This window comes from Sardina pilchardus, chromosome 5 (genome assembly GCF_963854185.1).
Source record: "Sardina pilchardus chromosome 5, fSarPil1.1, whole genome shotgun sequence".
In the NCBI taxonomy this organism is placed as follows: Eukaryota; Metazoa; Chordata; class Actinopteri; order Clupeiformes; family Clupeidae; genus Sardina; species Sardina pilchardus.
Window position 1 is genome coordinate 16,836,511 of NC_084998.1, and position 27,418 is coordinate 16,863,928.

Here is a 27,418-nt window from a genome sequence, read left to right on the forward strand (position 1 = left end):
AACTATTCTGTTTGTAAACTGAAGATATAAGTACTTTCATCATTGCCCTGACTACATTTAGCCAATTCAATGTCATGTCCAGTTATAATTTGCCTTACATTATACTGAAATGGGCAGTCCAGAGAAAATGTTTGCAACTGCTCAACTAGAGCAAAAAATAGTCTGCAAAAGTCCCAATGTGTTTTTGTACTTTCCCATGCATGGAATATTGATGACCTGGTGGTAAAACCATCAGGTAACTAATTGACTGTTTTATCTTCTGGGCACCAGTTCACATCTCATTCTCTCAAATCCAGTCATACTTCACTACCATTCATGTTTGTCATGAGCAGACAGCCCGGGGATTAAGAAATAATGTGCAGATGGGTGTCACGCCATAGAAGAAGGGGTCAGTCAGGGGGAGGAGGCAAAGCAGGAAGAGTGCAACCCCCAGCTGGTAGCAGAACAGGAGCACAGGGCGCAGGGGGTGCTTCAGGGCCCTGCCGAACTCTGGGAAACCCATGCAGTTGCAGAAGGAATGACACAGCACTGGAGCCAGCAGATGGCCTGAGAGGAGCAAGCATAGACTTTAATGTAGACGGAACTGGCGGGATATACAAAACAATGTGTTCGTAATTAACGACGTAAACATTGTGTCTGAATGGTCTACAATGTTAACAATATGATGATTGCACTGGTTGAATTGATTACAGTACAAACAGTGCCTCATATGCACTGTGTGTGTTTACCAATAAGGAATGCATACCTGTTCGGATGAATATGAAGGCAGAGTAGATTCCAAAGACATATGTGTAAGCAAACTGAAAAACTGAAAAGACAAAATAAACATGGTCAAATACCTTTAGAGAGCTGAACTTACACTTTCAAAAGTCAGCAACAGGTAGCCACACTTGTAAGTGGTGGTTACCTGCAGTAATTAAGATGTCACCCCAAGAGTCACATCCGGAACGCAGCTGTTCAGTGATGTGGTGAAAATGGGCTATGACACAACGCACAATGAAATGACAGACGGGATGGAAAGAAAAAATGCATAAAATAAAGTCCAAGTTACATGACGATTAAAATGGACATAAAGTATATGATGGCATGTTCATTTAGTCTGATCTGTTCCAGCTTGTATAAACATACTGAAAGCCCCAAAGAGAAATTGAAAGAATGGAACACAAGCGCCTCCCTCAGGACAACACAGTTATGACCATGTCAAAACATCACAGACATTCATCCAATGTTTCTGGGTGTTTTTTCACATATTGAAATCCTTTGTATATAGGAACCAAACTCAGTCCTCTAAAAGTGGAATTCAAAATGGTATGCTCTTGATTCTTAGTTATCCGAATATGATTTTAATCGGGTTGGGTTACTGACTTTACATGACTTATACGCAATCAGAATATTATCATTATTCCAATTAAAACAGGAATATGGTGTGCATCTAAACATAGATATTGATCTGAGTTTGTTTTGAGGGCTGAAAGGGAACAGGAACAGTCGTGGGAAACAAAAAAGGCATAAAACACTGAAGATGAGAATCAATACTGCTTTTCATATGTTCAATTTAATGAGACTGTGGTTTGGTTTTGGCAAAACATCTGTCGTTTAAAATGTGCTTTACAAATAAATTACTTCGACCCAAATACATACCCACACCAAAAAACAATGGGCAAATAAAAATGGCAGCAGTGGGCCCAGTGCAAGGCACGAGCACAGGCAACATGCAGGCACGGAACACCAACTCCTCTGTTAGAGGGGCCACTATGTGGTTTCTCATCCATTTCAAGTCTCTCACACATAGAGACACGCACCGGAGATCTGTAGAGATCAGAAGGAATCAAATGCGGACTACAGACAATAGAGGTCAAGAATAAATATGCTTCAGATAGAAAAAAAATATGTTCATGGCAAACACATAACACTCACTACATCTCATCTTAATTTCAAAAAGAATTCCTTTTGGGCATTCCACTACCAGCTGGACCAAGGGACCAAGAAACAGCATCTGCAAGATAAAGGAAGGAAACTCATTCACTCCAATGGACCATGACAGATTACTACTCATACAAGACTAGTTAACTGTATGTAAGAACTGTACCATAGTAAGCAACAAAGGCAATATGCCAGCAGCTACAACTCCTTCCAGCCGGATCCCAAATAATGGCATCAGAGGGACATCTGACTAAGAAAAATGGAAATAATAAATAGGCCTCTTTCACTCTTTTGAATCCTGTTAAACTTCAAAGAAAAACAAACACAGATAACAAACACACACTTAAAGTGCTGATTTCTATGTTTTCAGCCTGCTGTGATTTTGCACCCTGGACAGAATTTGAACTTGACCTTTGACCCCATGGCCCCAGCACAGAACCATGTGATGTAGCATTGGGATTAGAAACTTTGTGAAAGTGGACCAAAATCCCTGAACATTTTGAGGAGATATTGCTCAAACTTTCTGTTTGAACAATATTCCATGTAACCTTTGACCCCATGACCTTGAGTACCTACATCTGTTCATCGAGCCCTAGGTAAGTATGCCTGGTTGCAACAACTTTGCAACAGCTCACAGACAGACAATTATAAAACGGTATGTTTCCTGCACTTAGTAGGCGGAGGCATAATTAGAATTTTAAGATGGCCAGTTTACCAATATCTTCATCCATTCAGTCAATGCCCACACAACACATGGTGAGGCGATGGAGACAACAAGCACACTTGTAAAACGCCTTCTAATCACACTGGGGTGATCCCTGTGGAAATGAACAAAAACATTACCAGTCATTAAAAGTCCACATTCATGAATGGTCATTACAATAACTTACATTCATTTGATCTTATATTGTGGTCAGGATTCATAATGCTGAATCAAATAAAAATCAAGTTAGCTCAAGCTAAAAGAAATATTCTGTAGGCTAACAGGTTATAATTTAGGCTCTTTCTGCACTATAGGTCCGTTAGGCCTATTTTCTTTTTCTAATTCTTATATTGTTGACTATTTCTGCTACAGTATATGGTTATTATTGCTGGATCCATCTTCCCTGGCTGTTGTTAAAAGTAAATTTCCCCGGTGAGAGATTAAATAAAGTTTTAGCTAATCTTCAATAACACACTATACATGCTGTGTTGGGTTTACTGTTGACCTAATGATACCTGATTTAACAGGTCTCTGACAAACAGCTACAGTTCAGATGTTCAACTACCTTGGTAAAGTGCTCCGCCATACATACAAACTCCCCACATAAGAACAGGCCAGCAAAAGGCAGCACAGAATGCCAGCCCAGCAAGAAGTTCTCTGTGTTCCCAAGCTGCCATGACCAAAAGATATGTCTGATGTAGATGACACCATCTGTGAAACCAAACTAGTTTTCAGCCAGCGTAACTAGCCAGCATAACGGAAGTGTGGACTTGCATTAAAGGGCTGACAGGAGCTTTAGGACTTAGTCGTCAGGTTGACACGTGGTGTTAAAGCCCTATTTGTGGTACAGCCTTATTCATCCCTGAGACTTTGGAAATGCATACAATTTTGCCAAACAATGCAGAACAGAGGAACATTTTGAATATTTTAAGACATGACCTGCTGTAATTCTGATGCTATTAATACACTATCTTGCTATCTCTATGCTTGTAAGCCTATGCTTATCATTACTGGCCTAGATAATAAAGTCAGTTCCTGAATGAGTGTCAATATGCAGACTGTCTGTATATAGCCTACTAAACACAGTTAATTTTTTTCTTGACCTATTTTGCTTCCAATGGGGATGTTAGTAGTCTATTCTATCCTGCATCATCACTGACCTAAAAAAAAGCTGCCTGCCACACTGGTCATTCCATTACAAACCAGTTTTTTCACACCTCGGCTCACACGTTGATATGGTCAGTGATATCTCTTATCATCGAAAGCCACAACCACTACCTTGGGGAGGTTAAATGAAAAGCCTGAATGGTGGCATATTTATTATAGGCTGTGCTGTTTATATGCTGTTTATATTGTTTATGTCCAATGAATAAATTAATGTAAAATGGCCCACCCTTCGGCTGTTCTGAATATGACATTATTTCTTCGTTCACATGACAAGGCTAAATCTGTTTTGTTTTTATTCTCAGCTAATGTGACACAGCTATGTCTGAACAGTGTGTACAGCAGAAGTCATGGAATTTGACTTTTTATTTTCTGTACCACTTGCCCACTTTGGTTCAAAATCAGATAGGCCTACAGTTTGATGTCTGAACAGTCAATGGTATGATATATTATGTTATATATTAATATATTTAGTATATAAAGTATATATTAAGTAGCTACCAGACCTACAGGAACATAAGGGAAGAATAGGCTAGACTCTGGTTTGAGGCTTACAGAAACAGAACAACTAGGCTACTATAGAAATATCAGGCTAGATCTACTATATTTTCGTAAGGATTAAAGCCAAGTTTAAAAAAGATAAAGACTTATGAAAACCAATGATGATCAACAAAATATTCACAAAAATGTACCTGCTGATTATGACACTTGACATCTGCGCAAGAATTTGCTTGGTTTGGCTGTAACTTGATGCTGACTGTTGGAGGACTGTGTTTTGAGGACTTGTTTTTAAATGAATAGGCTATAACTCATAGCTTTTTCTGGGAATACTAAAGGCTTACTAACTGACTACATTAGGTTACAGCAAAGTCATTTTAAGGCCTACATGTAAGTGTCTCTTTGGCTACTGTGTATCCAACCTACACTTGCCGCAGTCTGACTTTTATTTTGAAATAGGTGGATTGCATTTGGCGGGTAAAGTGGCAGACTAGAGAACGCGGGAAATTCTGCGACATCAGCTTACTCTAGACTTTAATACGCTGAAACAGTGACATTATCCATTCACCAATGCATTATTAATCTCTATTTATTGTTGCTCGATTTTTTTTCATATGAAAGTTGAAGACCATGGATTCTTTTTAAGATGTAGGCTAGCCTATGCCACATACACATTAATTAACTTAAATCTCTGCAGCCTATAGCCTATAAATTAATATGAGATACCCGGGTATAACATAATAAAGTAGTAGCTGACTATTGAATATTGAATATCTGTGTATCAGGAGGTTGACGTCTCGGGCTGAATCGTGATTGGCTGAGGTCACAGGTTTTTTTAACAGACAGTACATTGTTGGCGCTAGATTCACGCAGCACGTTGTCGGCGAAACGAACACATTGCAGCACTCATGCATTTACAAGCACGCAGCATGGCCGCGGACAATGGTATGTCAAATGGCCAGGAAACGGCCTCGCTAAATGGGGAACCAGCCATGAAGAGACCCCGAGAGAGTGAGGTTGAATCTTTACGGATTCCTCGGGAGCCAAAGAATAAAGTGACAGTAGTTCTTGGGGCTCAATGGGGTGACGAAGGAAAGGGTAAAGTGGTGGACCTCTTGGCAATGGACGCAGATATTGTATGCAGGTGCCAGGTAAGCACTCCATGCTAGCTAACGGTGAAGCCAAAGTAACGCTAGCTGAAGCTACTCCGACAACGTTAGCTCTTAACTGCTAGTGAAATGTTAACTGTTTTGAGCTAATGAAGAGTAATAATATTTTTTCTGGCCCGCAATTACCAATGTAACTCGAATTAGCAACGAAACGTAAGTAACGTTAGACAACGTGGTCAAACAAAACACTAGCTAGCTCCATTTTTCCAAAGTAACGAAGGTCAGGCATTAACCGCAGCTTGCAGGCCTTTACTAACGTTATGCTTTAGTGCGAACCATGTAATGATGCAGTAATTGATGGGTCTGAACAAAATGTTTCGTTGAAATGTTAATGTTTTTGAAGTAGAACGTTAATGGCATGATGGGATTTGGGTTTACGTAAATTGCGTTAATAGTAGAAGTTGGTCGTTGAAAAGTGTACCGTTAGCCACCTCGTATTTAACATAGCTTCTTCATCTAGATAAGTTTGATAACATACAGCGACCGTTAATGATCGGGTTTATCAAATTGCTTTACTGCGGCTGAAATTACCGGGAAAATTGAGTCAGTCAGAAACTCGAAAAAACAAACTTTGTTCGGAATTGGTGCTAATGTAGTTAGCGGGATAATAGGGTGATTGATTAACTTGCTAAATTAGCTAGTTTTGGCATGTTCAATAGCGACAGCTGTCGGTGAGATTGTAACGTTCCCCAAAGTCATCAACTCATGCAATTTCTTGCATTTTTGTTGTAATCGTGATTAAAATACATTTTTACAGAGGTGTAGACTACGTGATGCACACACGGAAAATATATTTAGTATAACTAATTTGGTGTAGTGCTGCACTTGTGCGTCAGGGAACCCTAATGTCCTATGTGTCACTAGGGAGGAAACAACGCAGGACACACCGTGGTGGTGGACTCGGTGGAGTACGATTTCCACCTGCTGCCCAGTGGAGTGCTGAACAAAAAGGCCATGTCCTTTATTGGTATGTGATCAAAACATATGCCTCTTCAGCCCTTCTACCCATCACAAACAATGACATCTGCAGTGCACAGAGTAATTGTGTTAAGGTGGTAATCCCAAACTGCTGCTACAGCACTGTATTCATGCCCTTAATCTGTATCAATGACCAGGTGTTTCTCTTCATAGGCAACGGGGTTGTGATACATCTGCCTGGGTTGTTTGATGAGGCTGAAAAAAACCTACAGAAAGGAAAAGGTGATTTGCTTGAGTAACATGTTCAGTTAGAAACAAGTCTCACGATTTAGTTTGGATTGATGGGGTCATAATGGTCATTTAATTATGATGAATATAAAACCAGAGAGGTTTAAAGCGGAGCTAAGGATCTTTGATAAAACTGTGACTGAAATTGCTTTCCCCCATCTGTTTTAGGACTTGCAGGATGGGAGGAAAGACTGAAGATTTCTGATCGTGCACACCTTGGTAAGAGCCTTCTCTTCATTATTCCACGAAGATATTTATCTTAATATGATACTGAAAGTGTGTTTTTCCCAGTTGTATGGTTATTGCATATTCAAGTGGTCAATAATCTGGAGTAAAATTTCTTATGTTTTGTATTCTGATAGTGTTCAACTTTCATCAAGCTGTTGATGGAATACAGGAGCAACAAAGGCAACTGCAGGCTGGGAAAAAGTAAGTGCATGCAATTGTGTAATCGGGGATTGTATGTTCGCAACAGCATGCAGGAAGTATCACCCTCAACACAATCTCAGTGTCATAAACGTATCACTTATCACTTGCATAGGTCACCCATTGGAATGGTTGATATCGAGCACTGAGAATAAGAATGTTTGTCTTGGTAGCTGGCCGTGGTCCTGGCATAGCAGTATTGGAGATGGTGTGCAATCGACACCCCCTGTGGATATGAGCTTAAAAGTAGTAGTAAACTGGAGGAGAATATGGAGATAGTGGGAGGCTTTGCAATGCCAGACTGTGATGTTGATGGGTGTGGAGGTTTGGATGAAACCGGGTAGGGTGAGGGATGGCTGTCAATAATCAATAGTCCACCTGTTGAATTAAGTATTTGCAGAGCTCTCTGTTAATAAAGGTCTCTTTGAGATGTTCTGTGGTAAGAAGTGACATTTGCTGTCTTGTTATCCTGTGTTAAATGGGAGTTAACATTGCATTCTTGAAGCATATAATTTGAGGTGGGCAAACAACTGTTGTTGGTTTGCTTAAACATGGGTGAGCTGCTGGTTGATTACAGTGCTCTCAAGTGGTCCACATTCAGACTTATTGGATATACGTTAACGGTGTCATGTTTTCCCAATGTGCAAAGTATACAACCAATTTTAAACAAGACTTTTTCTTTGGCGTATATAGTTTGGGAACCACCAAAAAAGGCATTGGCCCAGCATACTCTTCTAAAGCTGCCCGCAATGGACTGAGGGTGTGTGATTTGGTGGATGATTTCGCAGTCTTTGAGGAGAAGTGAGTATTCAACCTTTCTGTTTCCATTTCTAAGAAACCATTTCACCGGTTGCTCACGGATATAGAAGCTTATCTTGTATTGGGGATTGGGAAATGGGGGAAAAGAGACAGGTTCCAGCTGGCTTGTCAATGTTAACAAGTAACTTTTTATAAGGAAACTACGCATTCAACAAGGACTGAGAGGCTAGAAGAGGTGCTGGAGTTATCAAGTTCACACCGTTTATAAGTTGCGGTTGTTGAGGGAGCTCTTTAACGTTGGCTCTCCCCCTCTCACGTCCGTCAATAGAACCAATGAAAGGATTTTTCAGGAGTGATATTACTGTGCCGAGTCAAAGTGCTCTCAAGTGCTATTACGCCATACATTATAGTTATCCTTTTTACCCGCTTAGAAAAGCACCATGTTTTATTTTGTGTTACCATACTTGCGCATGTGGCCATACTACATGGCTGAGATTAAATATACACACCATTGCAATCAGAAGACGGCACATAAAATAAATATTTATGTGTGAGGGTAGCATAATTATTTTTATAAATATGCTCAACATTTTTCAACATAAACCTTATTGTTTCCCTAATTTCTGTTGTAGACAGATAAACTTAGAGTATATGACAGACGAGCAAAGTTGTCCCCTACTCAATGAAAGAAACGGAATCAATTTATCACTTTCTGCTCAAAGGTTATGGTCAATTCTTTATGTCCTGTACGTTTGCAGAAAATTGTAGAATCTTGACAGAGTAGAATGTCTAAACTGCCCGATTTGACATTTGACCTCAAAATCCAGACAGAATGATCAAAATAAGTTATTTTGGCCATATATCCATGAGACAGAGCTATGATATGTTTCATTATACTTTAGGACAGGTAATACAAATCCTTATGGAAAAGAAAGTGTTAACCTTTTAGTGACCCACAAAAAGTTACACCTAAATAACCCAAATATGTATATTTTAACTTTTTTTTGTAAACCACCAAAACAACCAACATTTATTTTGATTGTATTTAGTTGATTTATTTGCAAACATAAATTATTACAAAACATATTGCTTCAGTCATTTTTTTTTAGATGTGGTAACTCAATAAAGAAGTGCAAATATCAGTCACAAAAAATAACAATCAATAAACATAAGCAGCAATGGACAAAGTCAACCATCAACTAAAAAAGTGCTTATTATTTAGGATGAAAAAGCATGCAATGTCAATCAATAAACTCTAAAAAAAATGTCTTTATGATCAACAATAAATGTTAATTCATTGGTAAGTGCATTTCCAATAAACAATCAATAGTGAATGAACACTCAATGTCAGATCAATGGTAATGGAAAGTGAAAGTGAAAATGGAAACTGTTTTCATGTGCAATAAACAATCTCTTGTCAATCACTATAAACAGTACCCAAGGAATGTGATCAGTGACAAATTCCCCTGTTTTGATTCCACCATTCTTTCATCCACAGCAACATGCTGGAATGGTTGGTAAAGTGCTTTACACGTCACCTTGAAGGTCTCTTAACAGGCCAGTGATTTTACACAGTTTATCACGCTCATCTACAGCTATGGCTTTGGTCATGGTACCTCGTGTTACTTGTACATCTAGGTGAACACCAGGCTGGCGTACAGGACAGAAAGATGGCAACTGGTTGGGCATGTCTGGATCATCATAGCTATATGTCTGGACAACCGGTTGATTCACCCGATGTGCTGCTCTCCCTCGTCCTCTCTATCGTCCCCTACCTGCGCACGGTCGCTCTGGCATTCCTTCTGGTCCGTTCAAGCTCAGGGTCATCCTCCTCTGAGTCTGTGGTAGAACCAGGAGAATGTTGTTCTAAAAGTTAAGATTTAAAAAAAAAAAGAAGTTGTTCACAACCTAGGTCAAGGCTCATTTCAGTCAGAAAAGGTTGTAGCAGAAAAGCAGAAATGTATTTTTTTTCTTTCTAGAAGTTGAGATAAAAAAAATAAAAAAGATGCAAGTTGTTCACAACTTCAAAGGTAATTTCAGTTCGAAAAGGTTGTAGCAGAAAGGTTGCTTACTTACTAAATGTATTTAGGCTACTTTCTGTCTACAAGGTGAGAAAAAAAAAAACAAGTTGTTCGAAACCTAGGTCAAGACTACTTTCAGTCAGAGAAGGTTGCTACTTACTAGGCATGCCATTACTTTCTTATATGCCATTACTTTCTTATAGGGAGCAAAAATAGACATTTCTGGAACAAAACAGAATGAGTAACACCGATATTTATTTATTCCTTTAATATGAAAAAACAGTGGCATGTTCCTTTAAATCCGCAATCTCCTCTAACCTTGTCTTTGTTGCCTTCATGATTTTCTTTTTATAGTAAAAAGGAGATATCAATTATCAACAATGACAAGCCAGCTGGAACCTGCCACTTGTGTCATATAGTAGCATGGAGTAGCATAACTTTCAAGTTGGTGAGGACCCGAAAAGTATCAGCTTTATGCATCATGCTGTTGGTGCATTTTGACATTGTAAAAATTCTCTTGTAAGAGTGAAAAGCAGTTTGCAGTAAAGCTACCATTTATTGGCTAAATGTTGGTCCCCTCCTCTGTCTGTTGGTGCCCTACGCACAGCGCGTGAATTGATTTAAATAATTATTGGTTGTGTGTTGTAGATTCCGAGTTCTGGCAGGTCATTTTCAGGCCATGTATCCTAATCTCAACATTGATGTTGATGCTGAACTAGACCAGCTGAAGGTGAGTTCTGCTTAATGCATCATCTGATATCATTTGATATATGAAGCCAGTAGCCAATGTGTGTGTTTAGACCCATTTTAGCCATGTATTTGCAGCCATTTTGTGATTTCTGTATATACATTACCATACTCTTTTCATAGAAATTTGCTGAGAGGTTGCGCCCCTTGGTGACGGATGGAGTGTATTTCATGCACAAAGCTCTGACTGGACCAAGCAAGAAGATTCTAGTAGAGGGGGCTAATGCAGCTCTCTTGGATATTGACTTTGGTGAGTTTTAGAAAAGACAGTTCGCTGACCTCAGTGTACTGAAGGGACAAACTATTTATAACCTGCAGGGGGATGATCCTCGTTGTAAATTTGTTCTTTTTTTTTCTTAAAGGAACCTACCCGTTTGTGACCTCATCCAACTGCACAGTGGGAGGGGTGTGCACAGGGCTTGGAGTGCCTCCGTCCCACGTGGGTCGAGTTTATGGAGTGGTGAAGGCCTACACCACCAGAGTTGGAGTTGGAGCTTTCCCAACAGAGCAGGACAATGTATGGCTAACTCCTCTTATTGTAGTGACCCTCGCCGTTACATGGGCTCTCGTTTGCAGTAGTTTTTGCCCTTGTGTAGCCTGATTAGAGTTGTGGTTCGTTTGTTTCTTTGTGTGTGTAGGACACAGGCTCTCTGCTGCAGTCTCGGGGCAGAGAGTTTGGGGTCACCACAGGCAGGCGACGTCGCTGTGGCTGGTTGGACCTGGTTCTCGTCAGATATGCCCACATGATCAATGGATTCAGTGCGTAAGTACAAACACCCACTCTCCTTAGTCATTTGGATGTTTCTGTATGTTTTTTTCTTCTTTTTCTTTTCTTGTGTTCATGCTGTTCATCATTTCCCCTTTCAGCATTGCCCTGACCAAATTGGACATCCTGGACACTCTGCCTGAGATCAAAATAGGCATTGCGTACAACGTCGATGGACAAGCCCTCCCCAGTTTCCCTGGTAACATGCTGTTATTTTGCCTACCTATCAAACTGTCTTTCATTGCTTCTACCTGTATGATGTTTTTAAGGTGTGTGTTTTTTTTTTTTTTAACCTGACTCCGCTTTCTGCTTTGCGCAGCAAATATGGACATGTTGACTCGGGTGTCGGTGGAGTACGAGACCCTGCCCGGTTGGTGCTGCAGCACTGAAGCCGTGCGTTGTTTTGATGAGCTGCCTTCTCAAGCACAGGACTACATCCGCTTCATCGAGAAGTTTCTGCAAGTGCCAGGTATTGCTCTTGGCTTGTAATGGGTCTAGTGTAATCTTGTGGAATTGCATTGTGAGAACATAAAATGGTTAAAAAAAACTAAAAAAAAACTAGTCTATCGGATGCTATTTTAACCCAGATACCTTGTACTTCAGTTGAGGGCACAGCATTTGACATGGCTCATTTCTCAAATGCCAACAACTTCAAGGGAAATTGAAGGGAAAATCAGTATTGGAAATAAAGCACTACACTCTGCGGGTATGAACATGAGGGTGCTCACGAACATGCCCCCAGAGTGTAGCGCTGCAGCAACTTGATGCTAGGTAGAACCGAAAAATCAACAGTACTCTGACTTTGAGAAAGACATCTACACTATATTGCCAAAAGTATTGGGTCACCGGCCTTGACCCCCCCTAATGACTTAAGTGACATCCCATTCTTAATCCATAGGGTTTAATATGACGTTGTTCCACCCTTTGCAGCTATAACCGCTTCGACTTTTCTGGGAGAGCTTTCCATAAGATTTAGGAGTGTGTTTATGGGAATTTTTGGCCATTCTTCTTGAAGCGCATTTGTGAGGTCACACACTGATGTTGGGCGAGGAGACCGGTTCTCAGTTTCCACTCCAATTGGTCCCAAAGGTGTTTTATCGGGTTGAGGTCAGCACTCTGTGCAGGCTGGTCAAGTTCATCCACACCAGACTCTGAGATCAATGTCTTTATGGACCTTGCTTTGTGCACTGGTGCAGTCATGTTGAAACAGGGAATGGCTATCCAAACTGTTACCACAAAGTTGGGAGCATGGAATTGTCTGAAATCTATTGGTTAATGCTGTAGCATTCAGAGTTCCCTTCACTGGAACTAAGGGACCAAGCCCAGCTCAGGGATGGCCCCTTCCTGTTCCAACATGACTGTGCACCAGTGCACCAAGCAAGGTCCATAAAGACATGGATGACAGAGTTTGGTGTGGAAGAACTTGACTGGCCTGCACAGAGTCTTGACCTCAACCCAACAGAACACCTTTGAGATGAATTGGAGCGCAGCATGAGAGCCAGTCTCCTCATCCAACATCAGTGTATCACTTTGCAAATGCGCTTATGAAAGAATGGTCAAAAATGCCCATAAACACACTCCTAAACCTTGTGGAAAGCCTTCACAGAATAGTTGAAGCTGTTATAGCCACAAAGAGTGGACTGACATCATATTAAACCCCATGAATTAAGGATAGGATGTGACTGAAGTTCATATGGGGGTCAAGGCAGGCGACCCAATATTTTTGGCAATATAGTGTATGTGATTAGCCTAAATGCAGCTTCAGGATTTATCTGTATGTTTAGGAAAAGGGAAAACTGTTGGGTTTGCGTCTCTTTGGGTGTGTTGTGACTCATGTAGTGGCTTACACCGCTGGCTTAAAGCAATGTGTGCTGGACTTTTGCACAATACCAACAGACGTGTTAAGTCCAGCTTGCATTGCTTTAAGCCAGCACTGTAAATGGCTACTTAAAGTGTCCCGTAACTAGACCTGTCATGAACATGCATATCCATCTGTCTCAGTTGCAAAATTGTGCCATTTCAGCTCTATAAAAGCAGCTAGATGAATATGACATAACAGACATACAGTATGACATATTTTTGTGTAATTTTCCTCTTTGAGGTTTGACTGGTTCTTATGACGTCATCAGCTTGCGCCCTTCTGCTGAGGTTTAGCGACAAATGAGTCGTGAATTAGTGGCACAGCCATACCATTGCATGTTTGTCAATACTGCTGCAGCAAGACTATCAGCTGTGTTCGACATGTATGCAATTGATGTAATTGCCCTGCTCAAAAGTTGTATTTGCTGACTTGTAACCGAGAGATTGTTGCCTTGCTAATTTTAACCGTTTTGCTTTGTCTCGCTTTTCTTTTATAGTGAAATGGGTTGGAGTCGGCAAGTCGCGTGAAAGCATGATCAAGCTGTTTTGATCCAGTGTGGCACACGGTATCCCAAGTATGTGGGACTCCAGTCCACATTTTGTGGATCAAGGCAAAGAATATGTTAAATATTGGACCACATAATGTCCCACATAACGTCCTTGTCAAACATCAGCACCAGCAGCAGAATGAGAGCACAGGTTCAGTGGAACCTGACCCATTTAACCTTTAAATGGTTCACCAGACCAGTGCCCACTTACATTCCATAAAGGCTTTTTTATCATATAAATATTCCAGCGCACAAAGAAACTGACTGACCATTACATTGTGGTCATATGTGATTGAATGTGGGCATTCTGTTTCAACGGAGGAATTGAAGGAGTATTACAGGCCTTCTATTTTTTTTCTTCTTATTCTTATTCTTCCCCTTCCCTTCTGATAATGTCATGAAGGTTTGGGGTAAGAACTTTGATTTGTAGTGTGTTTAATTTGAAGTTTGATAATAAGTGAACATCCTTGCAGAATAACTGTAAATGGTTTCATATAGTTATTTTTATTCACTGATGCTTATTTTCATTCACTGAACTTTGTGACCTCGATGATTTCACGCAAGTCCTGTGATTTCTCTGCACCTGATTTCCATCCTCTGTTTTGGTTATTTGTGTTTTGCAGCTAGCTCAAGCTCAAAATTACACTTCTAAGCAATAGCCTGTATGAGCTATTCAGACTATTCTAATGTCTCATCTCTTATACATTTTCAGAATGTATAACCTTAAATATGACATGAGATCCATAATCACTGTGCAGCGTGCTGTGAAAGACCTTCACTTGGATTAGGAGGTAACCTGATGGAAAGGAAGTTGATGATCACAGGCAAACTGTTCTCAAAAATATTTTCATAGCACATGTTCACTTATTGGTTAGATTTGACCTAGCCTAATAAATCAAATAACACAATTCAATGAGGGTAAGGGAAACTGGCTATAGCTAAATTACTTGTGCCAAGGACCACAGGCAAGTGTTGTAGGGCTTTCTTTCATTTTTAAGTCTGTCCCAAACTTAAAATGTAAAAATAAAAGGCCTCAAAAAAAGGCATATGGTTGAATTTTACCACTGGACTTGGTGTGCAGATGTGAAATTGTTATCGTTGGGAAAATTTTCCAAAAATACATATAACATTGTGTCGATATCTCACTGAAAACATTTTGTTGAATGTTGAAGCATTCTTATTTCGCTTTACCCATATGATGTATATTATACCCCTGTTAAACAAAATATAAAATCTTATTCATAAACACTTGCACTGTAGCCTAATTATCAAGTAATGCCATTCTGAAACCATGCACTGTTGGTGCATACCTATGGTATTGAAGCCGTGGTTGCTCCAATGAAGATCTTTGTAATAAGAATCTTAAGAGTTTTCATGGATATAACCCATGTTGTTTTTCCACTTTGAAGATTCCAGTGAATTGGTGTCAATGTGTAACTGCAACAGCTGCTGAATGAGTAGTCAGTAACAACACTTAAAGATTCCTTTTTTATGCAATATTTTCTTTGAATGGTAAAGAACATTTAATCATAAAGGACCACAAGCAAATTTGTATGTTAAAATAATCAAAGCTCACTGGCATTCCTATGCATATGTCAACCTTTTTGACTCACTATCTGCTCTTTCAGATCAATAAAATGGTTGAGCTGCATTTGTTGACTTACACCTTTGTAAGCAAAAGTGGCGTGTGTGATCACCTGAAACATTGTGTAGTTGCTTACGTGACGTAAGATGTAAGTAATGGCTTACGTGACGTACCTTTTGAAAGGAGGTTGTTGTTACCATTTGGCAATATGAATAATAAATGACGTGTTAAATACACATATTTGCATATTGCATATTTGGAGTATGCATTGTCGCTATATGATAATATGAATAGATATATAGTGTACGCATATTTCAGTTTAATGTTTCAAACTTTTAATTCTAATAAGCAAAAATATCATGCACATAAATTTGTCTTGTTCTTCAAATTGTTCTTCAGGGTCCCTTCTCTGTCAATAGGCAACAAAGAGAGTAAATAATAAAGATCTTATTCTGAATATTGCCATGCCATAATAAATGGTGTGCATGGAAACGTAGTCAATAACCTTTCACTATCATCGCCTACCTACGTAGTCTTATGTGGTCTCTACTGAACTTGCTGATTGCTGCCATCATGCGTACATTCGGGGCATTGCAAAAGGTGACATGTACACGTCGACGTGGCATGATGTCATATGCACGACGAGCATAGACAAGGACCCGGATCAAAATACACGAAGAAACCATCAGGAGGTAATTCCGGTATGAAATGACTTCACCTTATTTTCAGTGTTGGGCATATTGACACGTTGATGGCATGATAAAATAGATTACACAAATACGATTTAAATTATATTCTCTGTTTCCTTTCCTGGCCATTTCCCAATTATTAGTACAGCCGGGCCGGTGGTGTTAGCTAACAACATATCGTTAGCCAACTTGTCAGCTAACACAACACACCATAATGAACTGTTAGCGCCGCAGGCTCTAGTTGTAACAGGTTATTTGTTGTTTATAATGGCTCATTGTGTTTCTAATATCGTGCAATTTGGTACACTTACTCTCAGTTAACTACTAGTCTATGAGAAGTTAACAGCTGATGTTTAATAAGTTCAGGTGTTGAGTTCATTTTGATATAGACCAATGAGAAGTAAGAATCAGCAATTGCGTAAACTCCTAGTAGCCTATGTGAAGAGCTTGAATGATCATATTGATGCATTCCTCAGTGAGTTGCATTGAATATGACTGTAGTCTGAGTAGCACCATCATTTACATTAATTTAAAACCGCTTATTATGTCTGCTAGAATGGGACGTGTTCCAGCTGTTAAACTCTTAACACTCACACATGGTACAGCTGAACTGATGTGTCATCAAGCCCCATCAAAAACAACTCTTCTTATGATGTCTGCAGGTATACTTCACTGTTTATTGCGCAATACAATGTAGGTCTGTTCTTTTCTCTTTCCATCTGTTCTTGATAGGTGATGCACGAGAGACCTCATGAATACTCGTCGGCGCCACGGACCCAGGAGCAATGAGGATGGGGTGTATCTGGGGCCAGCCCTCACCCAGCCACAGCTGCTCCAGCAGCCCGATGCCCCCCATTCTGCCCTTCTGCCCCTCGCCCCCCCTATAGATTTAGGTGGGGGATCCTGCCGTGACCGGACAACAGAGTTTCAGTCTGTGTGCCGGTCTCTGCAGGGACGACAGGTGAGCCCTCTGAGATAGGATGGGATCAGAACATACTGTGTGAGAAGTAGTTTGTTCATGTAAAGGACACCAGGATTGACATGACTAGTTATTTGATATGCAAATACTGTGTTTTAGCTTATTTTAACCTCCGATAAGAATAGTTTTAGTAATTGATGTTGTGTGTTCTTGTCATGGTTTCTCAGAATGGCCTCCAGACCAGTAAGCCGGCCCTCAGTGCTGTCAGACAACGCAGTGACTTCACTCTTGCGGCAAAGTGCGTATCTGTGATAAGCTCTTTGAATCATTTGCGTTTTATTCGTTATGCTTTGTTGACAGGCAGTGCAGTTCATGGCATTTTGTTTGTCTCACTAATCTCTCTCTCTTACTTCTTTTAGACGTATTGGGAGAGACTTGAGTAATACTTTTGCCAAACTTGAAAAGCTGACGATACGTAAGTGGTTTCTTTGAAAGAATAACAACATTTCTTTTGTTTTCAAACAAAAATGTGTGATATTTTGCCTTTTCTGTGCAGTTGCCAAAAGCAAATCTCTTTTTGATGATAAGGCCACTGAAATCGATGAGCTAACGTACATTGTAAAACAGGTAAGAAAAATAACTTTGTTGTGCCACATGTAACTGGAACAAGTTTGACAGTAGCATGGTACATACAGTATAGGTATATGTACAACAGTTAGGTCTCAAACTTTCTGATTGGTGCAAGATGCATTCCAGAGTGGGGATATCCCAGGACATCCCCACTTGGACTGTTTACCTCTTGTAATTACTAGTTCCATTCATTTTAAACGAGAGAATAGCGATTTCATAACATCAGATTTGACAGCTATTGATTAAGAAAACGGAATAGGTTGAATGTTCAATTTAGCATGTGACGTAGACGTACAGACAAGAGCTATTTTTTTTTGGATGGAGGATGAACCAACCATGATAAACCCATGGCCGAACCACAGCCGTGGTCACACTCAGCCACACTCTCACTCATTGTCTTGCAATCGTTTCCCTCAGGACATCAACAGTCTAAATAAGCAGATAGCCCAACTGCAGGAGTTTGTGCGCTCCAGATGTGGACAGAATGGCCGGCACCTGCAGACACATTCCAACACAGTAGTTGTGTCGCTACAAGTAAGACTCAATCACACAACAAACACTACACTACAACAAAAACATCTCACTCCTTTGGAGATGCAATATCCATTCATCCCAGAATGTCAAGGCATGTCATTATTATTGCATTTCTTGAAGAGCAGACATGGAGACTGGTCCATTATGATCTCAGTTGAGCAGTGTGGTTATGTTAAACATCTCGCCATTTAGCCTATGCTTGTGGGTCACATCAGATCAATAAAACAATAGCAATGTCTGCAGAGAGGGTTAAAGCGGATAGTAATGAAGGATCTTTGATGTCTGACAACCTCTTTTGTGGCAGCTACTCACATCTAAAGCACTGAAATATCCTTTAAAGTAGTGCTATATTATACAATTGCCTTTTGTTTTCCTTATTGTAGTCCAAGCTGGCAGCCATGTCAAATGACTTCAAGTCAGTGTTGGAGGTCAGAACAGAGGTAAGAGCTTTGAATATAAAATCACACACTTATTATCGTACGGAAAATAAATTATTTGGTTTTACTGTTGAGTTGATGATGACCTTCTCTACTTCTTCTTCTTTTTAAGAATCTGAAACAGCAGCACAGTCGACGAGAGCAGTACTCTCAGCCCCCTACGCACTACTCGCCCAATGCATCCCACAACTTCAGTAAGAGCAAACCCACCAGCTCTCTTTAGCACTATGCTATTATCTACTGTGACTGAAGGTGCATTACTTAGACAAGCAGCATTTTTGATGGTACAACAGTGGAATCTTAGGCTGGGTGAACCCTGCCTGAACTTCCGGGGAATTTGAATTTCGCCCGGCAGCTCAGGCTGGAAACCAGCAGATCTATCTCCTCTGTTTACTGCCAGAACCCTTTGGCTCCAATCAGAAACGGCCATACTCTAGTCCTGGCACGCTATTGGCCGGTGACGTGACGATAACGAAACTTAAGCGATGCGAAGTGCAGTACAAACAAAGCGCAGCCTCCCCAGACAAATGTTCAATCTTAAAAGATTGAGCTTAGTATGGTGAAAACCAGACTAGTGGAATCTACCATAAATGGCCATAACACAGATAGAAAGCAAAGGCCAAGAGGCTGTCTTTGTCAAAGGAAAGATATCCGCACACTGTCTTACATGCTCCCGGTTTAATGGCAAAGTACAACGTTTCGACCACTCAGGTCTTCATCAGGTCTTCGTCAGGTATAATTGTGCAATTAAACCGGGAGCGTGTAAGACAGTGTGCGGATATCTTTCCTTTGACTATGTTTGTTCCCATATCCAGTACCTGCCGAAATTCTATAGATGTGCGTACATTCCTATGAATCTGCCGATCCTGTTGAGACCGACAGCAAAGCACTCAAATTGTTTATGAAAAGGCTGCACGGTTGGGGAAACATGCAATTGCGATATTTCTGACAGATATTACGATTGCGATTTGACTTGCGATACAATCTTTGAAAGTCATCAGTTCAATACTTGAAAATCGATTAAAGACATCTTAGGCAGGTTGTTACCCTTATTATAATGGATTTAAAGTAAGTTTGATGGTAATTGAACTTGTAATCCCTCCTTAGCCATAGCTTAGCCAGCCACGGAGAACCTGCCTTGCAACTTGTTGGCCAACGTCCCGTAGAATCAGGAATTGCTTTATGGCAAATGTGCAATAGCCTACAATTTGCATTAAATCATGCAATATTTCCTTGTCAGTTGAAATGACTCTTCAGAAATGATCTTTGCCAGTTTGTAAACAAACCTAGTAAGGGGGGTATTTATGACCGTTATGTAAAATGCATACTCAGAACTGCAGGGGGAGCCAAATAGCACACACAAAAATCTAAACTGCATTGGACACCTTTAATTGTGCAGCCGGAGTTTATGACCATCGGTTGTGTGAATTGTATTTGTTTGTCCCTGTAGTGAAACTGATCTAGTAAGGTGTCAACAAAACCATACCTAGGGAGCACACATACTGATGAAAATGTGTACCTGAACTGTGCTGTAAAGCGTTTGATAAAGACGTCTACTCAATGAGTACTCGTATGTAAATGTAATGTGTGATTTCATGTGTCTGTTACAGATCCAGGAAACTCGCTACTAATGCAAGATGAGTCTAGGAGCCCAGGTGATGTGTCCATAGACATGGACTCCCGTGCTAGCCAGCAGATGCAGCTTGTAAACGAACAGGTAGGTTTAAGAGCTCTGATGTATCCATTGTGTGTTAGCATGTGAAATCTTAGACGGCTGAGAGGGCTTTAATGTTGCCGTGTGCCTGTTCAGAACTCCTACATTCAGAGCCGGGCAGACACCATGCAGAACATCGAGACCACCATCGTGGAGCTGGGCTCCATCTTTCAACAGCTGGCTCACATGGTGAAGGAGCAGGAGGAGGTTGTAGAGAGGTGAGCCGGGTTGATAAAGAGAAGCAGGCCTGATAGAGTTCAGGCGTGGTGCCTGAATTCAGGCTTGAGCCTGCCAAGGAACAATGTCATGAAAGGCTATTCTCTATATTGTCTTTGAATGTATTTGATAATTTCAGGCACAGATCATTTCTTGTCTATCAGCCCTGGAGAAGGGTCGAGAGGGTGGTGGTGGTCTAGTGGTTAATGATTTGGGTTTCCAAATGGAACACTAGAAGGTTGCAAGTTCTTTCCTGCCACCATTGTGCCCCTGAGCAAAGCACTAAACCTGGAGACTTACTGGGAGACTGTCCCTGTAGTTAGTTCACTGTAAGCCACTCTGAACAAGAGGGTCTGTTAAACTACAACTAACGTAATGTAATGTAATCAGAGAAACATATGGAGGCCAAAGTGGTGCTTCACTTGGTTTACCTTGAAACAGATACCCCATTGTGCAAAGTAATTGAAACAAAGTGTAAAAAATAAAATGCTGGCTGATACAGTAATTGTTCTAATTGGTTACTGCTTAAATTGCATTAGACCACTTCAAATCATGTTAAACTGAAAGGGAGTGGCCTTTGCTAAGGCCAGATACCGAGTCACAACATTAGTGAAAGTGAAACACTTTGTGGATCCAACCCATTCTGCTTTATCTGCTATAGCATGCTCCAAGTTCTTCCATGGAGCATGCTATGCTTTCCACCAAATTTCACGAAAATCGGGTCACTAGTGAATTGTAATTCAGGGGAAATCACATTTGTTTCAACAAATTTACACAAGGATATAATACTGTCTCACATTGCTAATACTGAGTTATCTGTATGTTTCTAGTAGGTCCTCTATCATTTATAATTAATATCTGTCTTAATAGATTTATGCATCTTCTCCTCTCAGAATTGATCACAACGTCGAGGACGCCCACTTCAACGTGGAGGCTGCCCACACAGAGATCCTTAAGTACTTCCAATCGGTGTCTGCCAACCGTTGGCTTCTTATCAAAATCTTCCTCATCCTCATAATTTTCTTCATCGTTTTTGTCGTCTTCTTAGGCTGAATGATTTTTCAAAGTTATGAGGAGAAGGGATGAGGATATTTGGATGGAAGGATGTAGCAGGACAGGTGGTGTTGGTAGAGGATGTGCCCAAAAGTTGAGTTTTTTTCAGCTCATCCGCCCATCACACCTTCACCTGGTGAGATGCTCACCTGGCTCATCTTACCTGTCTGGTGCGGTCCTGTGCAATCACACAGGTGTGAATGACCATAATAATCCAGAAGCGATTTTTCAGTTGTGATTCGATTTAATCCTTCTATCACGTCATACTGTTTAATGTCTGAAATTGGACCATGATGAGTATAGTGCAACATGTAGCTGGAACAGGGAAGGAGTGTGTGAATACTGAATAAGTAGCCTGCACTAGCCATGCCATTTCGATTTGGCTTATTGAATATTGTCATGAAATATTATTTTGAGATATTTCAGATCTTGTTCAGAACCTTGTTGTTTTAATTTTACCCAACATTATCAGTTCTGATGTATATCTTCAGTTCGTCCAGTTTTATTTAGGCCATTTTTGTTTGTTTTTTTTGTTGTTGTTGTTGTTGTTTTTGTCTTTGTGAGGGAGCTGTGTTGGATTGGTTTCTGTATCCTTTGCTGCTTATGGTGCATACTTGTTAATGATTGCCTACCCAACACTTTGCTTACACCTTCTTAGTATGAATGCACAGACCCTGGGTAAATTAATTGTATTATTATTTCTCTTTTAAATTTTTCATTTAAACCATCGCCATTTCTAACAAGTGTTGAAGGATGCCTGTGATCCAAGTGGGACTATCGTGGTTTAACACAACGAGGCTGTGACTGATCCCTCTGTATTAACTCTCTAAGTCATGCACACTCACTCTGCAAGATTAGGGTTATTAGGGCGCAGATGAAAACTCTGTTTGATTACAGCGTGAGAAATATTTGTCAACAGTGAGTGCAGCACACTAGCCACTGTGTGTTTGGCAGGCATTTGGCATTTGTTTATTCTAGAATTATAGGCTGATGGACTGGGTGGTGGCATACTGGTCTCCTCTCCCCCCTGTCCTCCTGGGAGACCTGAGATCAGGGGGATGGTTTGCTGTAAGCTAGCTGTCTGTAGTTGAGTCAAATGTCAAGTCTGTCTGTGTGTGTGTGCGTGTGTGCGTGCGTGTGTTGACAAATGACATTTCTTAAGGAAAACTGCTTTTACAATTTGTCATTCCTGTACTATTTTCTGGAGCTTTCTACAGCTTGCATCAGCCTCTCTGGTTAGGAGCAGCAAATCAGAGTATTGATCAGTGTGTGTCTTTAATGTGCTGTTATTGGAAAGGAAGTGTCAGTCATCAGGGTCTCGGTGTGCTAAAGGACATTGTGTTGTAGAGAATGAATGGATCAGAAGAGAACCCTAAAAGGTTGAGACCTCGTACTTTTTAAAAATGAAATACAACTTTACATATTGTAAATGATAAAAAAAAAGTGAAATTATGCTCAGTTTTGAAAAAAATGTGAAGCTGTTCTTACTTCTGATATCATAATTACAGTCTTATGCACAAAGCAGTATACTGCCAGAATATTTTCAACCAAATAAAGCCATTGCTGTAAAAAAAACAAACAAGTGTTCTCAAAATTACTCAACATACACAAGTAGCAGTAACAAGTACAGTTTTTTTTGGTATCCATACCTTGTATGATGGACTGGTGATAATGGTGAGAATCTTCCTCTGTGTGTGTGTGTGCGTGTGTGTTTGTGTGTATGCCAGTCAGCCATCCATAGTGTGTCAGTCCATCCTCCTGTGTTGTTGCTTCACCAGGCAGTCTCAGTTTGCTGCGCTGTGCTCTGTCACATTAATCTGAGGCAGACTCCTCGCTCTTGTGCACCTCGCGGCTCCGTCGGCTCCCCCGTCCTCCTCCGCGTCCGGGGTGCGGTCGTCTCCTCCAGGCCTCCGGAGGTTCCAGAGCGGATGGACGCGGATGCTGGAGGGCAGGGTGAGGAGCGACAGGCTCCGGCTGCGCCGCCGTCTCCAGAGCTGGGCGCGCTCCCGGAGCCTGGCGCCGTCCGTCTCGGCCCTCAGCTCCTCCTCGTCCAGGCAGGCGCACAGCACCGAGCGGAAGAGGTGCGACACTTCGCCCACCTCCGGCTCGAACTCGGTCACGAGGTTTCGCACCCTGTGCTCCGTCAGAGTGGAGAGGAGCAAGACGAGAAGAGAATATTTTAACTCGACATCCAGCAACAACCTGCATTAACATTCTCAAAAAGCATTGTGCAGTTTGCCCTAAAATTAGTTCTAATTTGTTCTTAATGAAAGGCTTAATTTATCAATTTAGCTTGTTGAAACTCCCTTGGGGAAAGGAATACATTTTGCCTCTATAAGAGGAAACGGTGTTAGAAGCTGCAGTCTACAATTCTATTCCACACACTTTTTGTCAGATTTGAGTGAATCTCGTGGTCCACCAACTGTCTGTTTTGTATGAGCACTAATTCCCAGGAGGCCAGGGTAAGTGGGAGACAGAGTGGCTCAGAGTGAGCCATACAGTGTTTAAGAGAATCAACATACTGTATGTCTTCACAATCATGGAAGGAAGGAGTGAAATTTAATCTGCTGAGCTCAAATATCAACAACCTTTTCCCAGAATTGCAGACGACATCTGAGTGCGAAATAAACGGCTATTCTAATTCCTCTGATTCACCCCTTGCCTGCCTGGGGCCACAGATGTGAAGTAATCCACCTTACCTGAGAATGACCGGTCCGCACTGGGAGGGAGGGATCTTCCCGCAGAGCTCCTCCAGCTCCAGGAACTCTCTGGTGGGCAGCTGGAAGGACGGCCTCCTCGGCGTGGCCAGCCAGCTGTAGTCCACGCAGGAGCTGCGTCGCCGCTGCGCCGTGGCCCTGTCCTGCTGCTGCTTCTCCGTGTGCTTGAGCAGCGCCGTCAGCTCCAGCATGAGCATCCGCGTCACCAGCTCCTCCGGAGGGGGCCGGTCGGGGACTTGCGGCTCCGCGGAGAACACAGACGACCAGGAGAACATCTAATAGAGCAGAGCCATTTATGTCATAATGTAACCTAGTGTGTTCTGAGGTGTTAGAAGAGAGGTTATGGGCCCCAACTGTGGCGCAACTGGCTGGGGCACCTGCACCGTACGCCGGCGACCCGGGTTCGATTCCCGCCCGTGGTCCTTTCCGGATCCTACCCCTGCTCTCTCTCCCATTCGCTTCCTGTCATTCTCCACTATTTATATCATTAAAGGCATAAAAAGCTAAAAAAATATACAAAAAAAAGAAAAGGGGTTATGAGAGTTTATGTGTTCATGGGAGTTCATGTGAAAGTGACTCTATATGTGAGTTGGCCAGGGTTTTCAATGAAATGGCAAAATTGTAACTTATTGTTATTTACATATCCTTTATAACTACAGTGATTTCCTGTGCATTAGCCGCATTGTATATAAGCCGCAGGACAGTGGTTTAGTACAAGTTAAAAGAAACTAAACCATATTAATGCCATATTAACTGCCCCAGTGTATTAAAGAGACCCTATGCAACTTTCTGCAGGAGACGATCGCTCCTTGTTTACATCTGGAAGTCTGAGACGAAGAACCACGCTTGCAATTTATATATTTAAATATAGCCTATACATGTATAAATATACACGCTAAAGCTGTCGGGGAAGCTCTGCAGAAAAAATGCAAGCATAAAACGAGCGAAAACAAAAAACGAAACCGAAACCAGAGATGAAATCGCCAGTCCTGCATAGTTCCTCTTTAACTTCATAGCTGAAGAAATTTAGCAAAATCAATGCATAAGCCGCAGTTGGAAAATTATGGTATATATTAAGAACAAAGAAAACACTATTACAGTAAATGAATAGAACTGACTCTGTAGCTAGAGGTGTACTCTCTAACCTCAACCCCTTGAAGTGAGTCCAAATTATATGGTCTCATCTCATCTCATAAAGTGCATTTATCATCACTGTACTCAGTGTGTTACACTGTATTCAATAATAGTCACATGGCACCAACAGCTACAGTATGTAAAACAGAATGTAATACACAAATGTTACAAAATCCTCACCTTGGACAGAGTGAAGTGTGTGTTGCGTTTTTTCCCTTCCTTTGTCATGGAAGACAAGGGCACGGTCTTACTGCCAAACCAGACATCGGCCCGAGCTCACAATGAAGATGCAAACTGGCCCTGTCTGCCTTGCGTCTGGATGTGTTTGGGGAGGGCATGGGGATGAGTGGTAATCTGTTGTAAATATAGATGGCCCTTGTACACATTACATACACACTGATTGTCATATTCACACCCAGACACACACAACATAACTGAACTGTTAAAATTATATTCATCAGAAAGATTTATCCAAGGCTGTATATTTTGTATACAGAGCTATAAACTAACATTATTTGGCTGAGTTTGAAAGCAACAAGCCTTCATCAAAGAATGCAAAAGGAAAAAGGAATATTCTGTAGTTTATCTTCATAACATTAAACTATATTAGCATTACATTATGTTTAAAGATGTTTCTATCTGTTCAAACGTAACACATCATTTTATGCAAATAACCACATGGATTACCAGTGGATGATGTAAAATGTCGATGGTTCAAAATCTTAGTCACTGGACTGTAGTTCAATACCCTCGCCCCTGTTAGAGAGAATATATTGTAATCAAGTCCACCTCTCTCTCCCTCTGTGCTTGCTTGCTTGCTTGCTTGTGTGTGTGTGTGTGTGTGTGTGTGTGTGTGTGTGTGTGTGTGTGTGTGTGTGTCCTTACATAACTTAAAAGGTATGATTATTTCAATTTTTCAGGCAAGGTGGGTCACCACATATCTCACCACATGATGAGATGAATTTTTTTCTAAACTTTACTGAGAAATGATTGGGACAAGGTTCTGCATTCGCCTGCCTGTCCTTGTTACTAATTTCTAACACAAAGTTTTAACAACTTTAATTGTGTTCCTGAAACACTCATCAGAGTTCTACATGGATAACATCAGGCAATTCTAAAGCCCATTATTCACTTCATTCACTGCATTCTTCTCCCCTTATTTCTTGAAGTCTCCTTAAAAGCTACTGGAAGTGGTTTGTATTAGATTAATGTGAAATGTAAGAGCGCAGTCTTCTGTATTGATCAGAAGTGGAAGCTGTTACTTGCAGGTGGGTGTTTTAGTCTGCTTAGCGCAAAGCCTTAGGGGCACCAACCCTGCTTCTCCCTGTCTCTACACCAGCAACTTGGGTTGAGGTGAACCTCAGTCCTTACTTGCACCAGTTCTGTACTTGCTGAAACCAGAAAGCACATGGGGGAAAAAAAAATCTTCTTGGACCGCAGAGGTCAGTTGCCCATGTTAAATGTGATATCTGTGCAACTCGGCATACATCAAAATGTAAATATGTGTGATCTACATGATACCATAGTTTGGTAGGAGCAAACCACAGGACTCATTAGCATGTCTAGAGCCAATCCACACATGTCAAATCATATAATGTTAATGTTTGATAAGTGTTTGATAAGTGTTGATCCTACGATAAGCTTCCAAAGAGGTTTTAACAACCCTGCAACATAAAAGCATTTAAACAAAGATTTAACTTCTTATGCTTTCTTTCAAATTTGGAGATGCGTTTCAGTGGTGCTTCCGTTAAAATATAATATCTGGTGCTATCAGAAAATGTTGTTTTGTAGAGCTTCTCTTCTCTTCGCTCTTGTGGTGGCCTACTCGTCTTTGACTAAATGGGACAAATTGCAGACGTCTGCTTACTAATCCATTTCCTGATCCAGAAACACTTGCATCATCAAAAAGGCCTAATTGAAAAAGCGCTGTTGATGGAAGTTATCAATGGTGATTTTTTCTCTCACGTACACGTCCTGTGTCTTAGCCCTCTCTGTTGACA

The 27,418-nt window shown here is 41.0% G+C and overlaps 4 protein-coding genes across 11 annotated transcripts in view; 2 read left to right on the forward strand and 2 right to left on the reverse strand.

The window, feature by feature from the left end:
- Positions 1-322: 322 nt before the first annotated feature.
- LOC134079856 (CAAX prenyl protease 2) lies at positions 323-3,337 on the reverse strand. The gene is made up of 8 exons (XM_062535967.1): positions 3,192-3,337; positions 2,639-2,741; positions 2,090-2,173; positions 1,918-1,996; positions 1,642-1,809; positions 908-979; positions 746-808; positions 323-546 (listed from the first exon to the last, which is right to left on the reverse strand). The coding sequence occupies exons 1-8, from the start codon at positions 3,335-3,337 to the stop codon at positions 323-325; spliced, it is 939 nt and encodes a 312-aa protein (XP_062391951.1).
- Positions 3,338-5,158: 1,821 nt separating this feature from the next.
- adssl (adenylosuccinate synthase, like) lies at positions 5,159-15,441 on the forward strand. The gene is made up of 13 exons (XM_062536694.1): positions 5,159-5,439; positions 6,322-6,424; positions 6,589-6,657; positions 6,832-6,882; positions 7,026-7,092; positions 7,783-7,890; positions 10,518-10,599; positions 10,740-10,866; positions 10,979-11,133; positions 11,255-11,379; positions 11,484-11,581; positions 11,702-11,851; positions 13,740-15,441. Exons 1-13 carry the CDS (start codon positions 5,197-5,199, stop codon positions 13,790-13,792), a joined length of 1,431 nt encoding a protein of 476 aa, XP_062392678.1. The 5' UTR covers positions 5,159-5,196; the 3' UTR covers positions 13,793-15,441.
- Positions 15,442-15,940: 499 nt separating this feature from the next.
- On the forward strand, positions 15,941-23,137 carry stx5al (syntaxin 5A, like). 4 transcript variants are annotated; one of them, XM_062536699.1, is made up of 11 exons: positions 15,941-16,076; positions 16,797-17,025; positions 17,211-17,281; positions 17,403-17,458; positions 17,540-17,610; positions 18,031-18,147; positions 18,531-18,587; positions 18,697-18,778; positions 20,195-20,301; positions 20,395-20,516; positions 21,408-23,137. In XM_062536699.1, exons 2-11 carry the CDS (start codon positions 16,816-16,818, stop codon positions 21,565-21,567), a joined length of 1,053 nt encoding a protein of 350 aa, XP_062392683.1. In that variant the 5' UTR covers positions 15,941-16,076; positions 16,797-16,815; the 3' UTR covers positions 21,568-23,137. The 4 variants fall into 4 exon arrangements, with proteins under 4 accessions (XP_062392683.1, XP_062392684.1, XP_062392682.1 ...); XM_062536700.1 differs by having other exon boundaries at positions 16,040-16,067; XM_062536698.1 differs by lacking the exon at positions 15,941-16,076 and adding an exon at positions 16,127-16,314.
- Positions 23,138-23,164: 27 nt separating this feature from the next.
- LOC134080324 (protein RD3) overlaps positions 23,165-27,418 on the reverse strand; it is a 28,774-nt gene continuing 24,520 nt past the window's right edge. For 3 of the 5 annotated variants that reach the window (XM_062536703.1, XM_062536702.1, XM_062536704.1), the window contains exons 3-6: positions 26,106-26,174; positions 25,599-25,772; positions 24,267-24,559; positions 23,165-23,700 (exon numbers count right to left, since the gene is read on the reverse strand). In XM_062536703.1, the coding sequence (XP_062392687.1) occupies positions 23,352-23,700; positions 24,267-24,559; positions 25,599-25,646 (690 nt within the window). In that variant the 5' untranslated portion in view covers positions 25,647-25,772; positions 26,106-26,174 and the 3' untranslated portion in view covers positions 23,165-23,351. The remainder of the gene's footprint in view (positions 23,701-24,266; positions 24,560-25,598; positions 25,773-26,105; positions 26,175-27,418) is intronic. The other 2 variants (XM_062536705.1, XM_062536707.1) reach the window with 1 other exon arrangement.

Coding starts and splice junctions, on each gene's coding strand:
- LOC134079856 (XM_062535967.1), bottom strand. CDS start 3,337: ATGGTGTCATCTACATCAGACATATCTTTTGGTCATGGCAGCTTGGGA. Junction 2,742..3,191: donor TGGCGGAGCACTTTACCAAG/GTAGTTGAACAT, acceptor TCATTTCCACAG/GGATCACCCCAGTGTGATTA. Junction 1,997..2,089: donor TGCCTTTGTTGCTTACTATG/GTACAGTTCTTA, acceptor TTTATCTTGCAG/ATGCTGTTTCTTGGTCCCTT.
- adssl (XM_062536694.1), top strand. CDS start 5,197: ATGCATTTACAAGCACGCAGCATGGCCGCGGACAATGGTATGTCAAAT. Junction 6,883..7,025: donor TTCTGATCGTGCACACCTTG/GTAAGAGCCTTC, acceptor GTATTCTGATAG/TGTTCAACTTTCATCAAGCT. Junction 11,380..11,483: donor ATGATCAATGGATTCAGTGC/GTAAGTACAAAC, acceptor TTCCCCTTTCAG/CATTGCCCTGACCAAATTGG.
- stx5al (XM_062536699.1), top strand. CDS start 16,816: ATGAATACTCGTCGGCGCCACGGACCCAGGAGCAATGAGGATGGGGTG. Junction 17,611..18,030: donor TAACGTACATTGTAAAACAG/GTAAGAAAAATA, acceptor CGTTTCCCTCAG/GACATCAACAGTCTAAATAA. Junction 18,588..18,696: donor TGTTGGAGGTCAGAACAGAG/GTAAGAGCTTTG, acceptor CTTCTTTTTAAG/AATCTGAAACAGCAGCACAG.